We start from the raw sequence: 21445 nt of genomic DNA, 5'->3' as shown, positions 1-21445 counted from the left end.
TTTTTTTTTTTTTTTTTTTTTTTTTAAGATGAAGCGTTAGGTTGTTTATTTGGCCCATTCTTGTGTTTGGAGGTAAGCCTGTAATGATATGAACTTTCCTCATTTGATCGCTTTTGCCGTGTCCCAAAAGTTTTGATATGTTGTACTATCATTATCATTCGTTTCTATGTATCTCTTATTCTCTTTTTATTTCTTCTCTGACCCAATCATTCTTTAGTAGCATGTTGTTTAATCTCCATGCATTTGTGGGTCTTCCTGATTTTTTTCTGCAGTTAATCTCTAGTGTCAAAGTATTATGATCAGAGAATATGGTTAGTATGATTTCAACCCTCTTATATTTGTTGAGGCCTTCGCTGTGTCCCAGTATGTGGTCAATCTTTGAGAATGTTTCATGTGCACAAGAGAAGAATGTATAAGCATCTGTTTTGGGATGGAAGGCTCTATAAATGTCAATTTTGTCCATTTGGTCTAGTGTATCATTTAAAGATGTTATTTCCTTATTGATTTTCTGTTTGGATGATCTGTCCATATCTGTCCATATCTGACAGTGGGGTATTTAGGTCCCCTACTATGATAGTGTTTTGGTCTGTTTCTCCCTTTAGTTCTGTTAGTAATTGCTTTACATATTTCGGGGCTCCCTGATTGGGAGCATAGATATTAATAAGTGTTATGTCTTCTTGGTGCATTATTCCCTTTATCATTATGAAGTGTCCCTCAGTATCTTTCTTTTCTTTTTTTATTTCGAAGTCTCATCTATTATTAGTACCGCTACTCCTGCTTTTCTCTGAATGTCTTTTGCTTGAAAGGTCATTTTCCATCCTTTTATTTTGAGTCTCTATTTGTCTTTGGAACTGAGATATTTCTCCTGGAAGTAGTGTATGATTGGGCTTTGTTTTTTGATCCAATCTGCAATACTGTGCCTATTAATTGGTGAGTTCTGTCCATTTACATTAGGGTGGTTATTGAAATATGAGGTCTTCTTATAGCCATTTTATCTTTGGCTTTCTTGTAGCTCAGTATTTCCATTGCTTTCTTCTCCTTGTGCTTCTGTTTTCTTTATTTTGGTTGGCTTTTGTGGGTTTTCCCTCTGGTCTTTCTTGTTTTATGTTATATACAATGGTTCTGAATCTTTTTAGCATGTGGTTATCATTATGAATATGTAAAGGATAGTTATATATATATATATAACTGTACATATATATATATATACAGTCGTCCATTTTCTATGCGTGCCTTATCTCCATTCCCCTTTGCGAATTTGGATCTTTGAATCCCTTCCCCCCCCCTTTTGAGTCATTGTCATCTCAATTTGTTCCTATGTATGCTGAATGTTCAGTACTATCTCGTGATAACAATTCTCTTATTATTATTTAAGCTTATAATGCCCGGTTCTTAGTAAGGGTTGCACTCCTCTGCTTTTATCAGCCTGCTAGTCACCTTACTCCTGATTATGTCTTTTTTTTTTTTTTTCTGTCATTTTGTTTTAGGTGAGCTGACCTCTTTCAGTATTTCCTGTAGTGCAGGCCTCTTAGTGGAGATTTCCCTCAATTTTTGTATGTCTGGAAAAGTCTTAATTTCTCCTTCATATCTAAAGGAGAGCTTAGCTGGATACATTATTCTCGTCTGGTAGTTCCTTTCACTTAATAGTTTAAATATTCAATTCCATTCCTTTTTGGCTTGTAAGGTTTGCGCTGAGAAGTCCAAGGATAATCTAATGGGTTTACCTTTATAAGTTACCGTTTTTTTTTCTTCCTGGCTGCCTTGAGAATTCTGTCTTTGTCTTTTGATAATTTTAATACAATGTGTCTTGGAGAAGGCCTTTTTGGGTTGAGATAACTGAGTGTTCTGTTGACCTCTTGAATTCCAAACTCCAGCTCATTCCTCAGATTTGAGAAATTTTCATCCACCATTTGTCTGAAAATGCTTTCTAGTCCTTGCTTCTTTTCCTCGCCTTGGATAATGCCCATTATTCTTGTTTCCTCTCGTTATGGTATCAGCTAGTTCTTGTATTGCTTTTTTATTATTTTTCATTCTTCAGTTTCTCTCTTCTTCCTTTTGAGTTATTTCTATATTTCTGTCTTCGATATCACTGATCCTTTCCTCCATCTGGTTGATTCTATTTCCTAAGTTTGTTATTTCATTTTTCAACTCTTGCAGTGTGTTCTTTATCTCCAGAAGGTCTATTCAGTTCTTTTTGAGGGTTTCAATCTCCTTGCTAAAGAACTCATTCTGCTCATCGAGTTGTTTTTTCAATTCCTGAAATTGTTGATATGACTCATTTCGGATCTCACTGAGTTTTTTCAGAAGTATCATCCTGAATTCTCTGTCATTTAAGTCACATATTTCTATGTCTGTAAGCTTATTTTCTGGAGATTTTTCTCTTTCTTTCTGAGATGCCTTGTCTCCTTGGTTGTTCATGGTGTTTAATGAACTGTTTCTCTGCTGGGCATTAATAGAAGCGTGTTCTGCCTCCCCCACCGCCCAGAAAGAAGATTTTTTATGTAATGGTCCCTAGCCTGTTGCAAATAAAATGTTTTTCTTTTGGTTTCCAGTAGGTGGCATCTAAGCCTCTTGGATCTCTGCTTTTTTAAAGCGTAATAATGTCTTTTTTTTTCCTTATTGATGTTTAATCATGCTTGCTACCCTTGTTCTCAGTTCCTATCAGTGTTAGTGACAGTTTTGGTAGCATTTGCTCAGATTGCCTGGGGCTCTGCGGTGTTCAGTCTAGGAGGGTATGGGAGAAGGGGCCTTCTAGGTTGGGGGTTGGAGGCTGCGGCTCAGTGTCAGTTTTGCAACTACGGCTGGTAAAACTCAACTGTTGTTTCTCTGCCGTCCCCGCTTTTCTGCCGTCCCCGCTTTTCTGCCGTCCCTGCTTTTCTGCCGTCCCTGTTTCTCTGCCTTCTGCCCTGATGATTGGTCACTGCCGCTGGCCGCGTGGAACTCACAGCACTCTCAGGCAAGGCTGTTCAGGGAATTTGCCACTCCTTCTCCCTTCTCCCTCCTCCTACAGGACCTCGGCTTCTAGAGGCAGCTTCTTTGTTTCTTCCAGTCCACTGTAGTAGCTCTTATGTGCAGATCCCACACTCAGATGTGTAGTTTGGGTGTTTTTTGTTTTATTTTAGGTTATTATTCAGCTTATTGTTGTCTCAAGGAAAGAGATCTGGGAACATCTCCCATGCTGCTATGTTTAATCCAATCCTGATTTTTCTGATTTTAAAACATCTTTTTCTTTACTTTCAACCTCCTTAAAGGTAATTTGATTTAGCTCATGTGAATTGTTTTAAAACTCTAATAAACTAATTGGTACTTATTGCATCAGCCCTCTTGTCCTTCTCTACTGTTTCTACAATAATATAGGTCTTTGGATTTCTCTTTGTGGCATATGGTCTCATCTTTGAAACATCCCTTGACCAACCTAGCTTCCTGCTCATACATTTATTTTCGTAAAGCACAGATCTGATTATGTCACTTTCCTTAATTCTTCGTAATTTATTCTTTTAAAAATTTTCTTTATTTGAAAATACTGTAAAGAGTAAAAATTCTCTAAATTCCTCTTTTTTTTTTAAATTAAGGATAAATAAAAGTGTCTCCTATCCCTTTCCATTTCAAATGGACATAATTAATCCCCTATTTGTTCTTCCTAGCTCGTATCTCCAGATGCTTTTTAATTTAAATTTTAATCTACTTGGAACTTATTTTATATGGTATGAGCTAGAAAGCTATTTTGTTTTACAACAGATAATCAATAGTCCAAAGCCATTTTCTAAATAATCTGTTGTTTCCCTACATTTTAAAAAATTCATATCATATATTTTGTCCAGCTTTATTGAAATATAATAGACAATTAGTTACTCATATTTACATAATACAATTCAATGAGTTGTTTTTTAATTATAGTTGGCATACAATAATATGCCTGTTTCAGTGGTACAGCATAGTGATCAGAGATCCACATAACTCGCAAAGCAATCACTCCACTAAATCCAGTACCCCTCCCCCTTACATATTTATTACATTATTAACCACCTTCCCCATGCTACACTCTCTATCTCCATGTCTATACTGCTACTATTCATTTGTACTTCTTAATCTCTTTGCCTTTTTTTGTCCCCCCAATTCCCCTCCCATCTAGTATCCCTCTAAATATTCTCTGTATCTATGAGTTTATTTCTGCTTTTGTTGTTGTCATTGTTGATTTTATTCTTTAGATTCTGCATGTACGTAAAATCATGCAATATTTGTCTTTCTCTATCCGACCCATTTCATTCAGCGCAATACCATATAGGTCCATCAAGGCAGTATCTTTTTCCATCCCCTTCCTTTTAGTCTGTATGTGTCTTTTAATTTGAAGTGAATCTCTTGTAGGCAGCATGTGTAGGGGTCTTGTTTTCTTATCTATTCAACCATTCTATCTTTGTCTTTTGGTTGGAGCACCTAATTCTTTTCCATTTGAGGTATTTGTTGATAGGAATGTAGTTATTATTCCTGTTTTTGATGTATGTTTTATGTTTTTTTCTTCTTAAAGAAGTCCATCCAACATTTCCTGTAATACTGGCTTTATGTTGACAAATTCCTTTAGCTTATTTTTCATGGAAAGCTCTTTGTCTGTCCTTTGATTCAAAATGATAGCTTTGCTGCATAAAGTATTCTTGGTTGTAGATCCTGGCTTTTCTTCATGTTGACTATTTTGTGTCAAGCCTTTCTGTCCTGCATAGTTTCTTTTGAGAAATCAGCTGACAGTCTTATGGGTGCTCTTTTGTAGGTAACTAGCTGCTTTTCTCTTGCCGCTTTTAGAATTCTCTCTTTGTATTTAAATTTTGGCTTTTTAATTATGATATGTCTTGGTGTGGACCTCTTTGGATTCCTCTTTCTTGGGACTCTCTGAGCTTCCTGGGGTTGTATGTCTATTTCCTTTACTAGATTAGGGAAGTTTTCCATCATTATTTCTTCAAATAGCTCATCAATATCTTGTTTTTCTTTCAGTATCCTTATGACACAGATATTTTTACATTTAATAATGTCTCATAGGGTACTTAAATTATTATTATAATCTTGGTCTTCTTTTTTCTTGCCATTCTGATTGAGTGTTCTTGGCTTCCCCATCCTCTATATCAGTGGTTCAATCCTCTTCTTTATACATTCTGTTTATTCCATCTAATACACTCTTCATCTCAGATAATGTGTTCCTCATTTCTGACTGGTTCCCTTTTATAATTTCTATTTCTATTTTTATGTTTTTTATCTCCTTGTTAAAGTTCTCACTGAATTCATCTACACTTCCCGTAAGTTCATTAAGCATCTTTATAACCAGTGTTTTAAACTCTTCATCTGTTAGATTGTTTCACTCCATTATTCCTGGATCTCTGTTCTGTTCTCTCATATGGTTTCTGCTTCTTTGTCTTCCTGTTTTGGCTGCCTTTCTGTGTCTGTTTCTATGTACTAAGCAAAGCCCCTAAGTCTCCTGGTCTGATCAGTGCAACTTTATGTAGTAGGTGTCCAATGGCACTGTCCTAAGAAGGGTTCAGCTGTAGGCCAAGTTTAGCCCCAGCCTGTGCCCCTCCAGGGCTTCCAGAATCAGCAAGTAATCCACAGATGCTGTGCTTATAGTTGCCTCAAGAAACCACACCAGAAACTGAGGCCAGCTGCCACCACTCTGGGTCTTGGCGCTGCTCAGCAAGAAGCACCTGACTTACCAAGGACACACCTGGATGTGACTTGGGTGGGGCCACAAGTTGGGGGAGGCAGAGTTTCAGGGAATATTGTGGGCAGAGCAATCTCTGTTATGCAGTTTGATGTCCTCTCAGCTATGGTGGCACTGTGTCCACACACTGGGAGGTGGGGAGGACTCAACAGAGGAACAATAGATACTGCCAGCACGGCACCACTGCCTGGGAGAGATACTCGCCTCTGGACCTCATACTGACAACTCAGTGTTCCCTGTAAGTCCCTGGTGCCTCCCTCACAGCCTACCTGGCACTGCTGCTCAGAGTGAGCAGGTCTGTTACAGCAAAAGTCCACTTGTGGACACGGCCCCTTTAAGAGGCGTCTGTAGCTGCCTGCTTCAGCTGCTGCAGCTTCTGATCCACTCAGCTGCTGGGGCCCAGGGAGCTTTGCCCTCTCCTTGTGTCTTTGCCCCATCCTACCTCTGTGCTGCAGATTGATTAATTATTTCTCTCCCTAGTTGTAGTGCTTCTGTTTGTCTAGGTCCCAGGCGACTTTCCTTGTTTGCTCGGTATTTCTGTAACAAATTTTATTTGGTTGCAAGAGGAATGAACAAAGCCTCTATCATCTACACCATTTTTTTCCTTTTCATATCATATTTTAATATCAACATACACTTGGAGAATTTTCCAGAGGATTTGTTTTATTTTGTTTATTATTCTTACACCATTATCATATTATATCTGTAGCTTTGTAGTAAGTGTTAAGATCTACTATGCCAAAAGTCTATTCACTATTATTTTTCAAAAATTTATTTTTCAGTTGTCTCATATTTATTCTCATTAGCACTCAAAATGAATTTATCTTGCCCATCTTCAACCTTTACATTATAAAACAAAAATAAAATGATGTAATTCTGATTGGAATTATGGTCAATTTACATATGTGAATTTAGGAAAGATTAGCATATTTATAATATTGAGTTTTTCCTTCATGGATATAGTGTGTCTATCTATTCAGATTTTATTTTATCCTCTTTTGTAAAATCTTGTACTGTTTTCTTCATATTTCTAGTATTTTTTTGTAAATTTAATAAAAAATTTGATGACTAATTCTTTTGCATTTTATTACTTAAATTCTTCATGGATCTTGAAATATAGATAACTCCTAAAGCTCCTAATAATTTTGCTCATGGTTTTGGAATAAAGACAAACAGAGGACAAACTATTAGAAAGGGATTGAATGAGTATCATTCGTGTATACAATCAGTGTAAAAGGTATTTGACAGCTCCAAGTAATACAACTTGGAATTCTCAGTTAAAATTAAATGCTTTTCAAAAATAATTTTTACCCAGGCCTTTTATCTTCTCTCATTGTGTTGGGGACTGTGATGTGCTGTGAATGGACAGTTGTTTGTCCACTATGATCACCTCATACCTTTATTCTCAGGGGCAGAGGCAATATTTGCTGATTGGACTTAGGCCAGGATAAAGTGGATTTGGCATGGACCTGGGAATCATCAGGGTTTGTACTCTCTGCAGCCTAGCAGACGGACAATTCCTCCATGCTTTGAGTAACAAGGAGCAGCTTCCCGCAATTTCTTTTACCGCTGATCCAAAATGAGTGGCATGACTATAGAACAGCTACCAAGAGTCTTCTTCTTTCAGCATATTAGAGAACTGGATTTTCTTTTCAAATTTCAGTTTAAATAAGGAATCTATTCTGTTTCCATATGGCTACACAGCTATGCAGCATCTCTGCGGTGGCACAGGGGCTGCTTTGGGGCCCCCAGACCTGTGCCGGGGACATTGTAGCTGAGGTTGTGGCGCGCTTCGATTTCAAGGACAATGAAGGCAGCTGGTTCCTCTCCCTCTTCATTCACAAGGTGGCTCCCCAGAAGGATGCCCACTCTACCCTACTGTCCAAGAAGGAGACCAGCAATCTCTACAAGATCCAGTTTCACAATGTGAAGCCCGAGTGTCTGGATGTCTACAACAGCCTGACACAGGCTGTGCTGCCCAGGCCAACCTGGATAATGACTACCCCTGTTTGCTCGTGGGTAACTAGAACACATGGTATGGGGAACACGACCAGACAGTATACCTGTAGTGATTCTCAGGTGGCTACTCAGCCCTCAAGGACTGCATGAACAAGCTCTAAACAATGAGGAGTACCTGGAGTTCCTAAAGGAGTGGAGCTAGATACTGCTGTCTGGGAAAAACCAGACCCTCCTCGAGGTGACTTCTGGAATGAGCCACAGCCCAGAGCAGGCCCCACAATCTATGAGCTAAGGACATACCAGCTCACTCCAGGAACCATAATCAAGTGCGAGAACAACTGGTCTCAGGCCATCAAGTACCGACAGGAGAATCAGGAGGCAGTGGGCGGCTTCTTCTGGCAGACAGTGGGGCTCTACATTGTGTACCATCTCTGGACCTATAAAGACCTGCAGCCTCAGGAGGAGACTAGAAATGCTACCTGGAGGAAGAGGGGTTTGGATGAAAATGTCTACTACACAGTTCCCTTGGTGCAACACATGGAGTGTCCCTTTGAAGATCTTGCCTCTTTAGTGCTGTTGCTGCTTCTGACTCCATCTCCTTCCCCTTCTCTCTCAGAGCAGCCACGACAGAGGGGCTCCCAGTCCTGCTGTCTAGACCTTCTCTCAGATCTGGGAGGACTCTAGGGGTTAGTGTTCAGCTCAGACAAGGGGGAGCAGAAGGATGACAGGGTTCTGAGGACTTGCAGCTCTGCCTAGACCCTTCTCACCTTTCCCACCCTCTTCGTCCCCTGTCCTGGAAGTAGTTTTTAATTTCTTTGAATGAAAAACAGCAATCTTTTATGTCTTCTCACATTTACCTCTAAGGTTCCTTATCTCAAGGCCTCCAGTCTCTAATTATCACCATGGAAACCCTCAGTTTAGCTTTAGTTGTACAAAAGGTAGTGCGTCCAGAGGTTAGAGAAGGAGTGGGAAGGGAAGAGGTCAATCCAAGCCAGGCTCTCAAGAATTCTCTTGTCTTTATTTGCCATCCTCTTGCTTGACAGTCTGAGACAAGTCTCTTCAGCTGAGGAAAAGCCTAGAACTGCCAGAGAAGTAAAAGGAAAAACCCTCAAGTTAGCAAAGTCAGCAGGAGGTCCACATATTCCACCCAGAAAGGCTGGGAAATGGGAGCTGGGAAGGATCTGGGGGCAGAAAACAATGGAACAGGAACAAGAACTCAGAACTGGGAACCTAGAAGGCAGAACTTAGAATTCAGAGCTTAGGTTTGAACTGCAGAACTTGGAATACAGAAAGGGGAAGAAAGAACAGAGATGACGGAAGACCACTTGGAGAGGGGTTCTTACCACAAGACAGTTGAAGAGAGGCTCACTTGTTTCTCTCTATATAATGAGGTTGAAAACTTGAATACATAGTTCCAGATCTTTCATAGAAGGAGTCTCCTGCCCTCCCTTTTCCTTCCTGCAGGCAGAGGTATGGGTCAGGCCTGTATTTCCCTCGCCCTGTATTCCTTTTTTCTCTCTTTACATTCTGTCAACCCAACTTTCATTCTACTGGGCACTAGGTGTGAGAGTAGGGTCAATGACTGTGACGACCTCCTAAGTGACCCCCACAGCTCACGAACCTGTTAGTAGCTTGATTCTGACTTCCTTTCAGGAAAATTTGTGCTAGACTTGCTGATGAAACCCATCAAGTGTTTACTACAAAAAAAAAATCTATTATTTCATAAGAAATAGAAGTCTACAAATTTCTTTTATTCCACAAAAATTGATATCTTCGCAGAAATTACTTTCCCATTTGGCATCGTCTGGTAAAGAATCACATTGCCAAATGATAAAAGTGGCTTTATTAAAAATGGAGAACTTTGTTCTCATTTTGCAAGTGTATTTTTGTTGGCAGATTTGCATTTTCAGTTTCTGAAGAGTTTCTTCCTTTCAGAAATACATTCCTAAATTGCTAACAGAGCAGCCCTGGTGTTTGTGAGAACAGAAAGGCCTTTCCTTTGATGTAATCTCTGAGTAGTTTCAAAGAATTTAACACCTGGAAATACAAAAGTCTTAATTCTCTGAATACTTTTCCTGGTAATTTAGGAAAGTAGCTGGTTGAGCAGTTAAGCCTAATCTCTTCTTTTCCTGCTCTTATTCTTTCCATTTTCTATCAGTGCTTTTCGATGATTACTGCCTTGGTAGAAAATAGACATTTAGGTCAATTTCTCTGAGGCAAACTTATGAAACATCAGATGTCATGAAATGTATATGCGAGGACTTCCAAAGGAACCCAGAAGATCAAATTGACAGCATATAGATTTTTCATTTCTGGTCATGGAGAAGGGTGAGATTTTTGTAGGAGCTGTAACCAGTGTGATACCTCAGGATGGATCAAGATATTTGCCGAAGGAACTAAACTCATAGTAACTCCTCCCGGTAAGTAACTTTTTTCCTATATTTACTCTAGTAATAAAAAACTGATAGATGCTTTTTAGATAAAAATTTAGGCTCGACCGTATCTGACTGCCACAGTTTTGGCCTCAGCATATAAAACAACAATTTTGCAGCTACTGGTCACTGTAAATGGAAACAAAACTACTTTGTAAATGGTTTACTTATTTATTTATTTATAAGCAGATTCAAATTCTTCTTTTAAAATACACACACACACACACACATACACACAACACACAGAGTAGACTCAAACTAGAAATTAAAATGTCCTGAGAACCATGTCTGTAACCCATTGATATGTTATTGGTTTAAGATACTTTTCTTGTAGATGGTCTTTTAATTGAGAGACACTTTTATTATCTATTCTCTATATTTTGAGTTAAAACATTGAGCTTCTTTCTCTCAATAATCTGCAAAACTTATATTATTGGCTTTCATCTCATCCCTAACACTAGGGCAAACTTAATTCTTATAGTAAATGAGTATAGAACATCAATAAATTCCACTTCTTATTATTCTAGCTTTTTAGAAGGTAGACTGAGATCAGTCAAAATATATGCTATCACAAGTTTTGTCATATTGCCTAGAAATGGGCCAGTTTAATGGAACTTTAAACTCAATAAACCATTTCAGCTCCAAAGACCATGAAGAGTTCGCATGGTTTTACATCCTCATTTGTTCATTTATTCTCTCAGCAGACATTTATAAAAGACACTTTCTGTGCTGAGTGCTAGAGATAAAGGATGAACAAGATACAATCCCAACATTCAAAAACTTTCTAGTCTAGTGGATAAGTATTCTAGATGCTGGCTTGATTGGTCCCCATGTTCTTTGGACTGCAGTTTCCAGAATGGCAGAAGGTCTTGAGTTCTTGAGCTTGTTTTCTTCCTTAATTTATTTAATATTTATTGCTTATGAAATCTATATATTTTGTTTGGTGGGAAAATTTGAAAAAAAGGGCCAAAACTATTCCATTAAATAGACTAATAGTAGTGAGTATTTATTGAAGGCCACTATGCTAAATAGTTTCAGTGCCTTATCTCTTTCCACAACAGCCCTATATGGGAGATCTTCTTATTCTCAATTTATAGATAAGAAAACTGAGGCTTAAAGTTGTTTGGTTATTTGCCTAAAGACCACATGACTAGTTAATATGGCAAAGTTTGGAATCCAATAAAGACTTGTCCACTCCAAAGTGCATGGTCTGGACCATCATGTGATATTAGAAACATTAAGTCAGGTTTTCATATTCTGAATATTTACTCTTCTATAGCCTGACCTTTTAAATGGACTCTTTAATTGACTACTTAATTAGTAATAGTTCATAATTTGTATTACTGCTCATGCATGAAAACAATGCTTCTGCTTCTAATCATGACACATAAATTACCTCCCCCTCACCAAAAAGAAAGTTGAATAAATCATGTTGTATATGCATTCATTAAATATTCAAAATGTGATTCTTAGGGTATTTCTATAAAATGACAAGTCATTTTGACACCATTCCACTCAATTTTCTTTCTGTATTGGCATCATATTTGCTAGAAATATTGTAGCTGGTAAAAGAACTATAGTAGTTATACCAAATTGCACTACTAACTAAATTGAGTAACTCAGAGTTGCCTTTCTACTCATGATGGGACAGAAATACCAAACTGAACAGAATTCTCTGATGAGCAGCACAGGATTTATAGTCAATGCCCTGGAAAGTGTAAGGATATTTTCAAGTTCAAAGGAGCAGTCTTTCAGCAATAAATAGCTTATGAGACCATCATTAAGAATTCACAGCTCATCTGATCTACTATCAATGTGAATTAGATTCTGGAAAGAAGTTACTTTAGAATCAATTCATTTGCCCACCCCTCAACACATATAAATACAGAATACCTGTAAAACATATTGAAATACATTTATTAAATACTCAAATATTTTATTTAATACTCAAATATTTTATTTCTACTGTTGTTCCTCTTTGAAAATTAAAGAAATATTAACTCTAAACTACACTCTGGGGAAAAGAACTGACTTAATACATGAAAATCTTTTCAGGGAGGAGATTCAGGCAAAATGGTGAGAAAAGATAAAATTATACTCTCCAACATGAATTGATATGGGAAAAGACGTAACCTAAGCTGCCCAGACAGAGAGGGTTCAGTTTTTCTATTCTTGACTACATTCATATCTAATGTGCTTTTGCTTCAGGTTCATCTTGGTTTAATGTTAGCAGGGTAAATTTTTTATATATTTATGTAAATATGGAAAAACATGGGCACAGTTTTAAAACAGGCACCCAGGGATATTTCTATAAAGACTTTTCAGATAGTGGGCAAATGGATGCCAGAGAATCAAGTGTTAATCCTAGCACACAGCTCATTGTTACAGGTTAATTTTCATTAAATTCTTCAGTTACGATAGGGAAGAGAGACAGGTAATGCAAGTAATGCAGGCTAGGTGCTGGTGCTGCCTCAGAATTCTTAGATTCTGTCCCAGTTTGGTCATTAATCATAGCGGAATCATTGGAGAGGTTGGTGACCCCATTCAGGTCCTTGCGGACAGTTGTCTGCCTGACATAGCACAGAGGACATTGATAAGAAGTTAACTAGTTAGAGCAACTGTAAGTTTTTAAGGGATGGAGATGTTAGATATATTTGGTATTTTTATTTTGAAATATTTGTAAAGAAGATTATATATTTTATTTATTTGATTGCAAAAAAACAAAAACAAAAACAATTGGAAAAAAATGAACAAAATCTGCTAAATTTGTCATTTGGTAGCAGATGATTGATATCATATATCAAAACATTTAAGTGCTTGACCATATTCAAGAATGTCATAAGCTGGATTTATTTTTTCCTAAATTCAGTCCAGTATCGTCATTGTTCATTAGCCTTAAAGATGAAATTTTGCCTGAATGAGGGACAACATCTCACAAGGAGATCCACTCAAAATTTTTCAAAGAACTTTCACAAAGTTGATAAGGCATTGAAAATAACGAAAGAAATGATATATTTTGGTTCCCTTAGTGGTTGTGATCATATGAACAAATAAATTTATAAATTAAAAAGCAACTTTATGGTCCTCTTTCTCCAGCTGACTATATACTCAATGTAAATTGTAGCCATAAAATTAAAAATAGTAACACAGATAAAATTCATGAGGGTCCTGAAAAATGCTTTTTAGGAGAGTATAATTCAAGAAAAATTATAGAGTTTGATTCTGGGTCATTCACTTTCTGTATAATCATCCTTTAGCAAATAAATTCTGATTTAGTGGTTATTGCTTTATTAAAATTATAAAACATACTACAAGTCTATTATGGAAAAAATTGGAAAATACAAAAAATAGAATAAAAAATAAAATTTAATATTGACACATCACTGTTAACATTTTGATACATTTTCATCATTTAGTTTTTTATGCAGCAGCCATTAAAGTAGCTGTTGTGAGGATTACATTGAAATTAAACATGGAAATTACCAACCACAAAGGTTGGGCATGTTTGGTGATAAAAATGTGAATTCTCCAGAATTCAAAGTACCACCCATTGGAGTTCTTTATGAAATCAGAATACAGATAAGTGTATTAATTCTCATCTAGTCTACATCTCACTTTAGAACAAAAGGTCAGTATTTGCAAAATATTTTTAATTTCTAAGACTAATTAGTACCTGCTTTTACAAATGATTAGAATACGATAAGCATTGTCAAATATTATTAGCCTAAATATTAGGTGATCTCTCATTTTCCAGTGAAAATATCAAGGAAAAAACGGGGAAAAGTTTGTAATTTGCATACATAAATTTATAGAGATATAGATAAAAGTCAGATATTCACTTATAATATTTAATTTCTTAATTGGATTATATCTACAAGGTTAAAAATATATCAATATAAATATCAGGTGAGAAATATTGATTTATTTTTGTCCTCACATTTTGTTAAAAATTTCATTTACTCTTCACATACATCTAAAACATCTACCTTAGAGCAACTTTAGAAGTCAACTCAGGATCTGAATGTCTCTTTTGCGATCCCCATATGATGATATCTCTGAAAACTTAATCTGAAGATACGATTATCCATTTATATCATAAAAGAAAAGCACTGTTTTCATTTATTGTTATTCTATACATGTGCAGTATAAGCATAAACTGTAGAGACTTTAGTCCCAAATAATATTTACCAAATCTATGTTAAATTTCTTTGCTGTCTTTTACCAGTGTTTGCTTTTAAACTAGTATTAATTGAGTTATTAAAATAAATTTTAAAAATTAACTTATTTCAGGTTGATAGCTTATCCAAGTAGTATTTTTTGATCGAAGCAGAGTACTGGAAGAGCATCTTTTAATATGAGAGGTTGCATAGGACCGAAATATAAGGCAACTCCTGTTTTGTGATGTATAATTTTGGGAAAGAAATCCTCACCTTATGTTCTGGCACTTTCAGTCTGTTTGAATTCCACAGTTTTGCATCTATGTCACAGAGCTAACATTTGCAAACATATTCTTCCATCCCTCACATCATCTTCAAATTAGGCTTCGTTAAACTATCAATCTTTGGGACAGAAAAAGAAACAAGCTATAATGCACACACTTTTTGTCATTTATTTAAACTGTCTATTTTTAAAATCTGTTTGAGATGACCTAAAATCAAGTACACAAGTTATGGTCAGACCATAAAATAAAAATAGACAATCAAAAGCACTAAAGAAAGCAGAAGAAAAAAGGCCTATAATTATCTAGCAAAAAGGATAGGGTAAACTTTTATGTTCAAAGGTAGGAGAGTTATGTTAGTAATACCTCACTAAAAAAATGAATAAAAAAGAAAAATAATAGGAAAAATGTAGTGGGATACATACTTTTTATTAACTGATAAAGTGAGGTACATCAAATTTTCAAATATGATGTTTTTCCCCACTATAAACTTAAAAAAGGATTTCAATGCACGAGTCCTTTAAGACAGTGGTCCCTAACCTTATTGGCACCAGGGACTGGTGCTCCTATGAGAATCTAATGCCTGGTGATCTGACATGGAGCTGAGGCTGTGATGCTAGTGCTGGAGAGTGACTGCAAATACAGATGAAGCTTCACTAGCTTGCACCACTGCTCACCTCCTGCTGTGTGGCCTGGTTCCTAACAGGCCTCTCACTGGTACCGATCTTCAGCCCAGGGGTTGGGGATCCCTGCTTTAGGAGGAAAGTGAAGTAAAGGAGTGAATATTGTCTTCAATGTCCATTTTATAAAATGGAAGAACTGGTCTTTAAATAAATCCACTGCATCAAGGCTATGGGCATTATAACATTAATGTCATTCACAGATGGTGACCCTCAGCAGACATGGTCAGGCAGGTAACGTTTTAGCGATCTAACGTGACAGTAAGAGGACTTAAGGACAGGCATCCTGCCATTCCTCTACTCATTCTGGCTTAAAGACCCATTCTCAGGAGCTTTGAGCTGAACTTTCATCATGAGCTAGAAAGGTGTCAGTTTGAGGCTGAAATTTCTGGTGAAAGCTTGGAATGCAACTAGATTGTGCTTTTGATTGGGGAAAGAGCTGTTTGTTTTGAACAACACAAATGAAACAGTTCCATATACTTACTGCATGTCATTAGGCTTTAGCCAATGTTCCCCTTGATTTTCTTAACACTGAAAATGCAGATAAGACAAGGCAAATGGTTGCTTATTAATTAGGTGTATAAAAGGCACATTTGCTGTGATGATGACTTTGACAATTCCAAACATATTAGAGCAAAGTGAAATGTATTGCCTCAGTTTTAGCTACAACTTCGAAATGCTGAATTCCTATTAGTAAGGCCAAGGTTTGGTCCCATGAGATTAAAATGTCACATTGGAGCACAAAGTCATCACAATCAAATTGCTAATAATTATTATAATCTCTTATTTCTATAGCATTTTAATCAAATTGCTTTTTAAATCTTGTTTCACTTTGGTCTCACTTTGGTACTTGTAGTGATATTGAATTGATTTATACTAACATCACTGTCTTCAGATAAATAAAGCACCCAAAACTTTAATTTACTTGATTTGCTCAGCCACATAACTTATGAGCAAAATGAACTAGGACCAGAACCTTGATCTTTTGAATTGCAGGCCATCATAGTTCTAATAACATTTGAAAAACTCGGAGAGGCTAAGTTGGTCTAAAGTTGTTGATATGGGTTGGATCACTGTGGAATCATAGAAAACTCTTCAGTGATGGAACAAAACTTGCTGTCACAGGTAGGTATCATAAGAATGCAATTTTTCAAGATAATAGAAGGAAGGCAAGAAATAGTTAAATTTGAATAATTATAAGAAGATTTAAGAAAAACAGGAATGTGATGGGGATTTGAGGCAGAAATCTTAGGAGAGATTGTAAAACAAATCCTTGTAATGAAAGCACATATGGACAACAACATTTTGAAAATATTGTAACAGGATTTGGCTTTTGTGTGCATGTAGATTTGTATGAAATGCTCATGTATAATGTATGTAATTATCATAGAAGTGTTTGGCCCAAAGACAAAGTTTATTATTACAGGTCAGTTTTGTGAGTTGACATGTTTCCTTTTCTGATGGTGAAATTTGTCGTGAAAGAGCCTGTGCTTTGGAATCAGGATGACCTGAGCTCTGGCTCTACCACTTACTGCTTATGTGAACTTGGGCAATTATTCCCTGTCCTGTTTCTTAATCCATAAAATGTGATAACTATGTATCCAGAGGCATTGCATGAGAATCGATTGAGATGATATGAATAAGACACTTGCACATTGTCTAAGACATAATAAGTGCTGGATAGGTGTTTCCCAGTTCAAATAAATGTAAAAGGAGAATTGTATTCAGTATGAAGAGCTGTTTGCAGCCAATAATATTGACAGAGCAGAAATTCCCCAGAGAATTTAGCTGTACTTCTAACTGCTCAAAAAAAAAAAAAAAAGAATTTGGAGGTATTTGTTTCTCTTTACAATCATTTTTCCCTTACTTGGCAAGAATATTGAGATTAACATGTGTTATTAATTTTTGTTGTTTTACTATATGCTTTAAATCTAAATTTATATTTTGTAGTATTTAAGATAAATAGTTTATCTTAATTGATATCATCTATAATAACCAACATTTATTGGTCCTAAAATTTATAACCAATAAATTTTATAGCCAAGTTTTGACTTTATGTTCATATTTAACAGAAAAAAAGTTCAAATTCATACAGAAAATAATTACTATGCAAAGTCAATTAAATATAGTTAGAAATTTTTATATAAAGATAAATTAATATTACTACTTATTTGATAAAAGAAAAATGACAATAAAAAGTAGAGAACACTTAATATCAATATGTAGGTTTGAAATATATTTTCAATTGAAAATTTAGTTGACATTTGGCAAATTTACATAGAATTTACACCACTTCATCTTATAAATTTAAACGCAGGCAATTTAACTCAAACGTATTATTTGATTATACAAATGAATGTATTTAAATGTACAAGACAGTCTTATTTATTTTTTAACCTGGTTTCTGTTATATTCATCACAAAAATAAAAAAAAACATAAAAAACATTGTTAATAAGTTTAAAAAATATATATGAAGAAAAAATGTGATACAATTATCCGAAATATGGACATTAACCATTTTTAATCAAGTACACTATTTAATATTCAAGTTAACAATTACATTAAGAAAGTTAGGGAAATTCAAGATTCATTTTATCTTGGAAATAATGACAAAGAATCTATCTAAGGAAACAGGACAGGTGATAAGAATAGTGTGTTACCACACAGAAAATTTCCAAGTTCATCATTTAATTTTCAATTTCTTTAGTATAATGAATCTGAAATATTACTATGAAGAAAAAAAGTTTCTAAGATGAAAATTAAATTCTTTAATATATTGATTAGAGTAAAATTATGTAAATATAATGTACAATTGAGAAATTAATGTTATATAACATACTTTTAAAATTAAAAACAAAATATATAATTAGAGAAATATACAGTGTCTTACCGTTACAATCAATAAAATACTATTTCAGTAAAAGCAAGTTGTATAAAATTAAAATAAGCACACTATGACCTAGTTATATTTGCAGCATAAGGGAAAATAACATTGTTCGCATACTGATTTAGTATAAAAATTATGAGTTTGCTACACAGGCATAAATTCTCAAGAATTTTTTTTCCTTTTCTTCTCAAATGAGAAATACAATTTTTTTCTTAAAAAAAATGGCTTTTAAATCATTAAACTAACTCTAAGCTAGCACAAAGATATTAAATATTTGTGTTTCAACTGGAAATAAAATTGGAAAAGGTTCTAACATTTATATTTTCAGTCATTAGATTAAAAATAAATGTATAATCAAGTAATGCCTTTGTAAATACATAATGTTTTGTTATGTATTTTGATATTATGCCTGCAAGAAACTCTAAAACCGTGACTTATAACATTACCAATTGTGTGTGTGTGTGTGTGTGTGTGTGTGTGTGTATAATTCAATAGATAAAAACAAAATAAAACAAAATGATGGCGCTCTAGACAGCTCAACAGTGTTACAGAGTAGATACAAATTTTAGGGGAGACACTGAGTCAAAATACGGTGTATTCAAAATATGGTGTATTAGTCATGCTTAAACTTCATATGAAATTACAAAATAAAATGGGCTTTTGGTAAACATTTTCTGAAGTGAAACAAAAGTCTGTTAAGGGCATTTCCTTGATAATATTAATATGAGTGTTTCTGAAAATAATCAATAAAATTTTTAATAGAAGTTTTAGAAATATTGTTATTTTGCTTCTAAATTTAAGTCATCATAAATAATTTGGAGGTGCAGCTTTTTTGAGTAGGTACCCTACTCAAAAACCTGGAGTGGTTCAGACATGAAATTAAGATGTTATATAAAATTAGAAATCAATTAGGAGAATTTCATTACTTCAGAACTGGGCATGGGGTCCACATTTAAGCTAAAAGATCAACTTGGTAGATCGTTAAGTATATGTGGAAGTAGAGTCTCATTAAAACAAGTGACTGTATATTGTTTAGAAAAAATAAAAAACTTAACCCTGGCATTTGTTTATATGGAAAAAAAGATAATATGGTGCATTTCAGAATCAGTTAAATGAAGAGTGAGTTTCCATAGAGTTGTGGAACACGAGAATGTGTTACTTGGCCAAAGGGAGCTTAAGTTACAAAATTCATGGGATGGGAAAGGGAAGTGCTTTAGAAGTGATCGAAGATTCTCATCTGTAGAGAGAGATCATGTAAGTTACCCAGTCTCCTCCTCGATCCCTGCCATCCACCCTCCACCTTGAAAACACGCTCCACTATGATAGTACAAAAAAAAGATTTAAAAAATTTAAATATGTTGACAAATGTCGGAAGTCTTGATATAGAGCAGTTAAAAGTCATACTCCATCTTAGCATGTGGAGAGGAACAATGGCTAACTTCTAATTCAGGCTGTGCTATTTAATGATTGTGATTTGGGGCAGGTTATGTGACCTCTTGTATCTCTTTTCCCATTGGAAAATAAGAACAATAATAAGTACCTCACAATCTATTGTGGATGAAAAGCCAAAATAAGCCCTAATTCAAAGGCAGCTTCTCTTCCTTTTACTATGTGCTCGGTTGTTCCAAACCACAGAATATTTGTGTTTCTCTAATAATTCTTCTTAATTGCTTTTTTATTTTCCTCCACAGATAGAAGGCTTAATTCAGACATCTCTCCCAAGCCCACTATTTTTCTTCCTTCAATTGCTGAAATAAACCTACATAAGGCTGGAACGTATCTTTGTCTTCTTGAGAAATTTTTCCCTGATGTTATTAAGGTATCTTGGAAGGAAAAGGACAGCAATACAATTCTGGAATCCCAGCAGGGAGATACCATCAAGATTAACGACACATACATGAAGTTCAGCTGGCTGACCGTGACTACAAAGTCAATGAATAAAGACCACAAGTGTATCGTCAAACATGAGAATAATAAAAGAGGAGTTGATCAAGAGATTCTTTTTCCTTCAATAATGAATAAAGAACGCAAATATAAGGCCAAATATGAGAATAATAAAAGAGGAGTTGATCAAGAGATTCTTTCTTCTTCAATAAAGGAAGGTATGTGCATATAAATATAAATATAAATGTAAATATAACCTCTCAGAACCTCTTTTTTCAAAGAGAATGCCCCACATTTTTGTCAAGTATTAATAATATATATGTATTTTAATAATATATATATTTCTTAAATGTTGCTACATTTAATAGTGGCATAAATGTCCTGCTATTTCCTCATAGAATTAAAATAGTATAGGCTTTGGAACATAAAAAAGAAAAAGAAATAGAAAAATCTGCTTAACTTTATTCAGCATCAGTTTTAGCCAAAATATTAAGGTCACAATGATGCTTTTAAGGATTGTTGTATGGGTTAAATAAAACAATATACTTGAAAGCACCTAGCAGTTTAGCACATGGTAAACACTCAAAAAAGAGATCCCACTTTGATTATTTTATTTGATCAGGAAATAAGAACAATTACACATCTTTCAGGAATCTTCTACTCAGCAGGCAAAGTCACTGTCTCTTCAGTCTTCCTATACTGAAAGAATAGCCCATAAACAAATGTCCATCTGAGGGAGCCAGATCGAGGCTCAACAAAACAATAGAGTAATTTAACCACTGCAGTTTTATTATGGTCTTAGGTTTTTCAGCTTTGTATTTTATATAATACCATAAGGTAAACTTTCATAATTAAAGTTTGGGTGAGGCTAACATGTAGAAACATATTTCCATTTTACATGATGAATGCATTTCTTGCCATTGGTAAATGCCACTCAACAAACATGTACTGCAGTACTGCCATGTGCCAGGCCTGGAAGGGATGCATGGATAAATACCCCAGGATGAATTGCTGTCCAAGGAGGATGTACACAGTAAAGAGAATATACTCTTTTCTAATCATTCAGGGCCACTTGTGACTCAGGCATGAAGTACCAAAGGAGTACCTTTGATGCAGATGCTGCACATTATTTAGACAGTATGGGCAGGGGGCTGAATGTGCCTGGGCTCCGGCAGAGGTCTGGCAGCGGTCATTAGACTCAAAACTTAAAGTTCCGAATATTAACATAACAGACCAAAGACCCTGGGAATTTCTCCTGAGAAGGAATCCTTTTGTACTTTTCCCTGTGGTTAACAAGCGCCTTTTAAACTGTGGAGAAGAAGCACATAACAAGATGTGCTAAGGCCTTTGCTGTGTACCAGTCTAAATTTCTGAAATCTTTATCTTCTCAGACCTGAGTTTCTCCAGGGATCAAATTCAGTTTGAACACTTGCCTTGGCTTCCTCCTTGGGCTGTGATGAAGA

The 21445-nt window shown here is 35.4% G+C and overlaps 1 protein-coding gene and 1 pseudogene across 1 annotated transcript in view; both read left to right on the top strand.

Annotated features, from left to right (window-relative positions):
• The window catches only part of LOC105303201 (T-cell receptor gamma chain C region C10.5), a 33948-nt gene that overhangs the window by 6808 nt on the left and 5695 nt on the right, over positions 1–21445 (top strand). Inside the window, exons 3-4 of the mRNA XM_023521283.1 lie at positions 10033–10080; positions 19790–20200. Of these exons, the coding sequence (XP_023377051.1) occupies positions 10033–10080; positions 19790–20200 (459 nt within the window). The remainder of the gene's footprint in view (positions 1–10032; positions 10081–19789; positions 20201–21445) is intronic.
• Positions 7394–8344, top strand: LOC105303221 (annotated as a pseudogene).

This window comes from Pteropus vampyrus, unplaced genomic scaffold (genome assembly GCF_000151845.1).
Source record: "Pteropus vampyrus isolate Shadow unplaced genomic scaffold, Pvam_2.0 Scaffold302, whole genome shotgun sequence".
NCBI classification, from domain to species: Eukaryota; Metazoa; Chordata; class Mammalia; order Chiroptera; family Pteropodidae; genus Pteropus; species Pteropus vampyrus.
The sequence above is the reverse complement of the archived record's forward strand: the minus strand, read 5'-3'. Positions and strand labels throughout refer to the sequence as shown.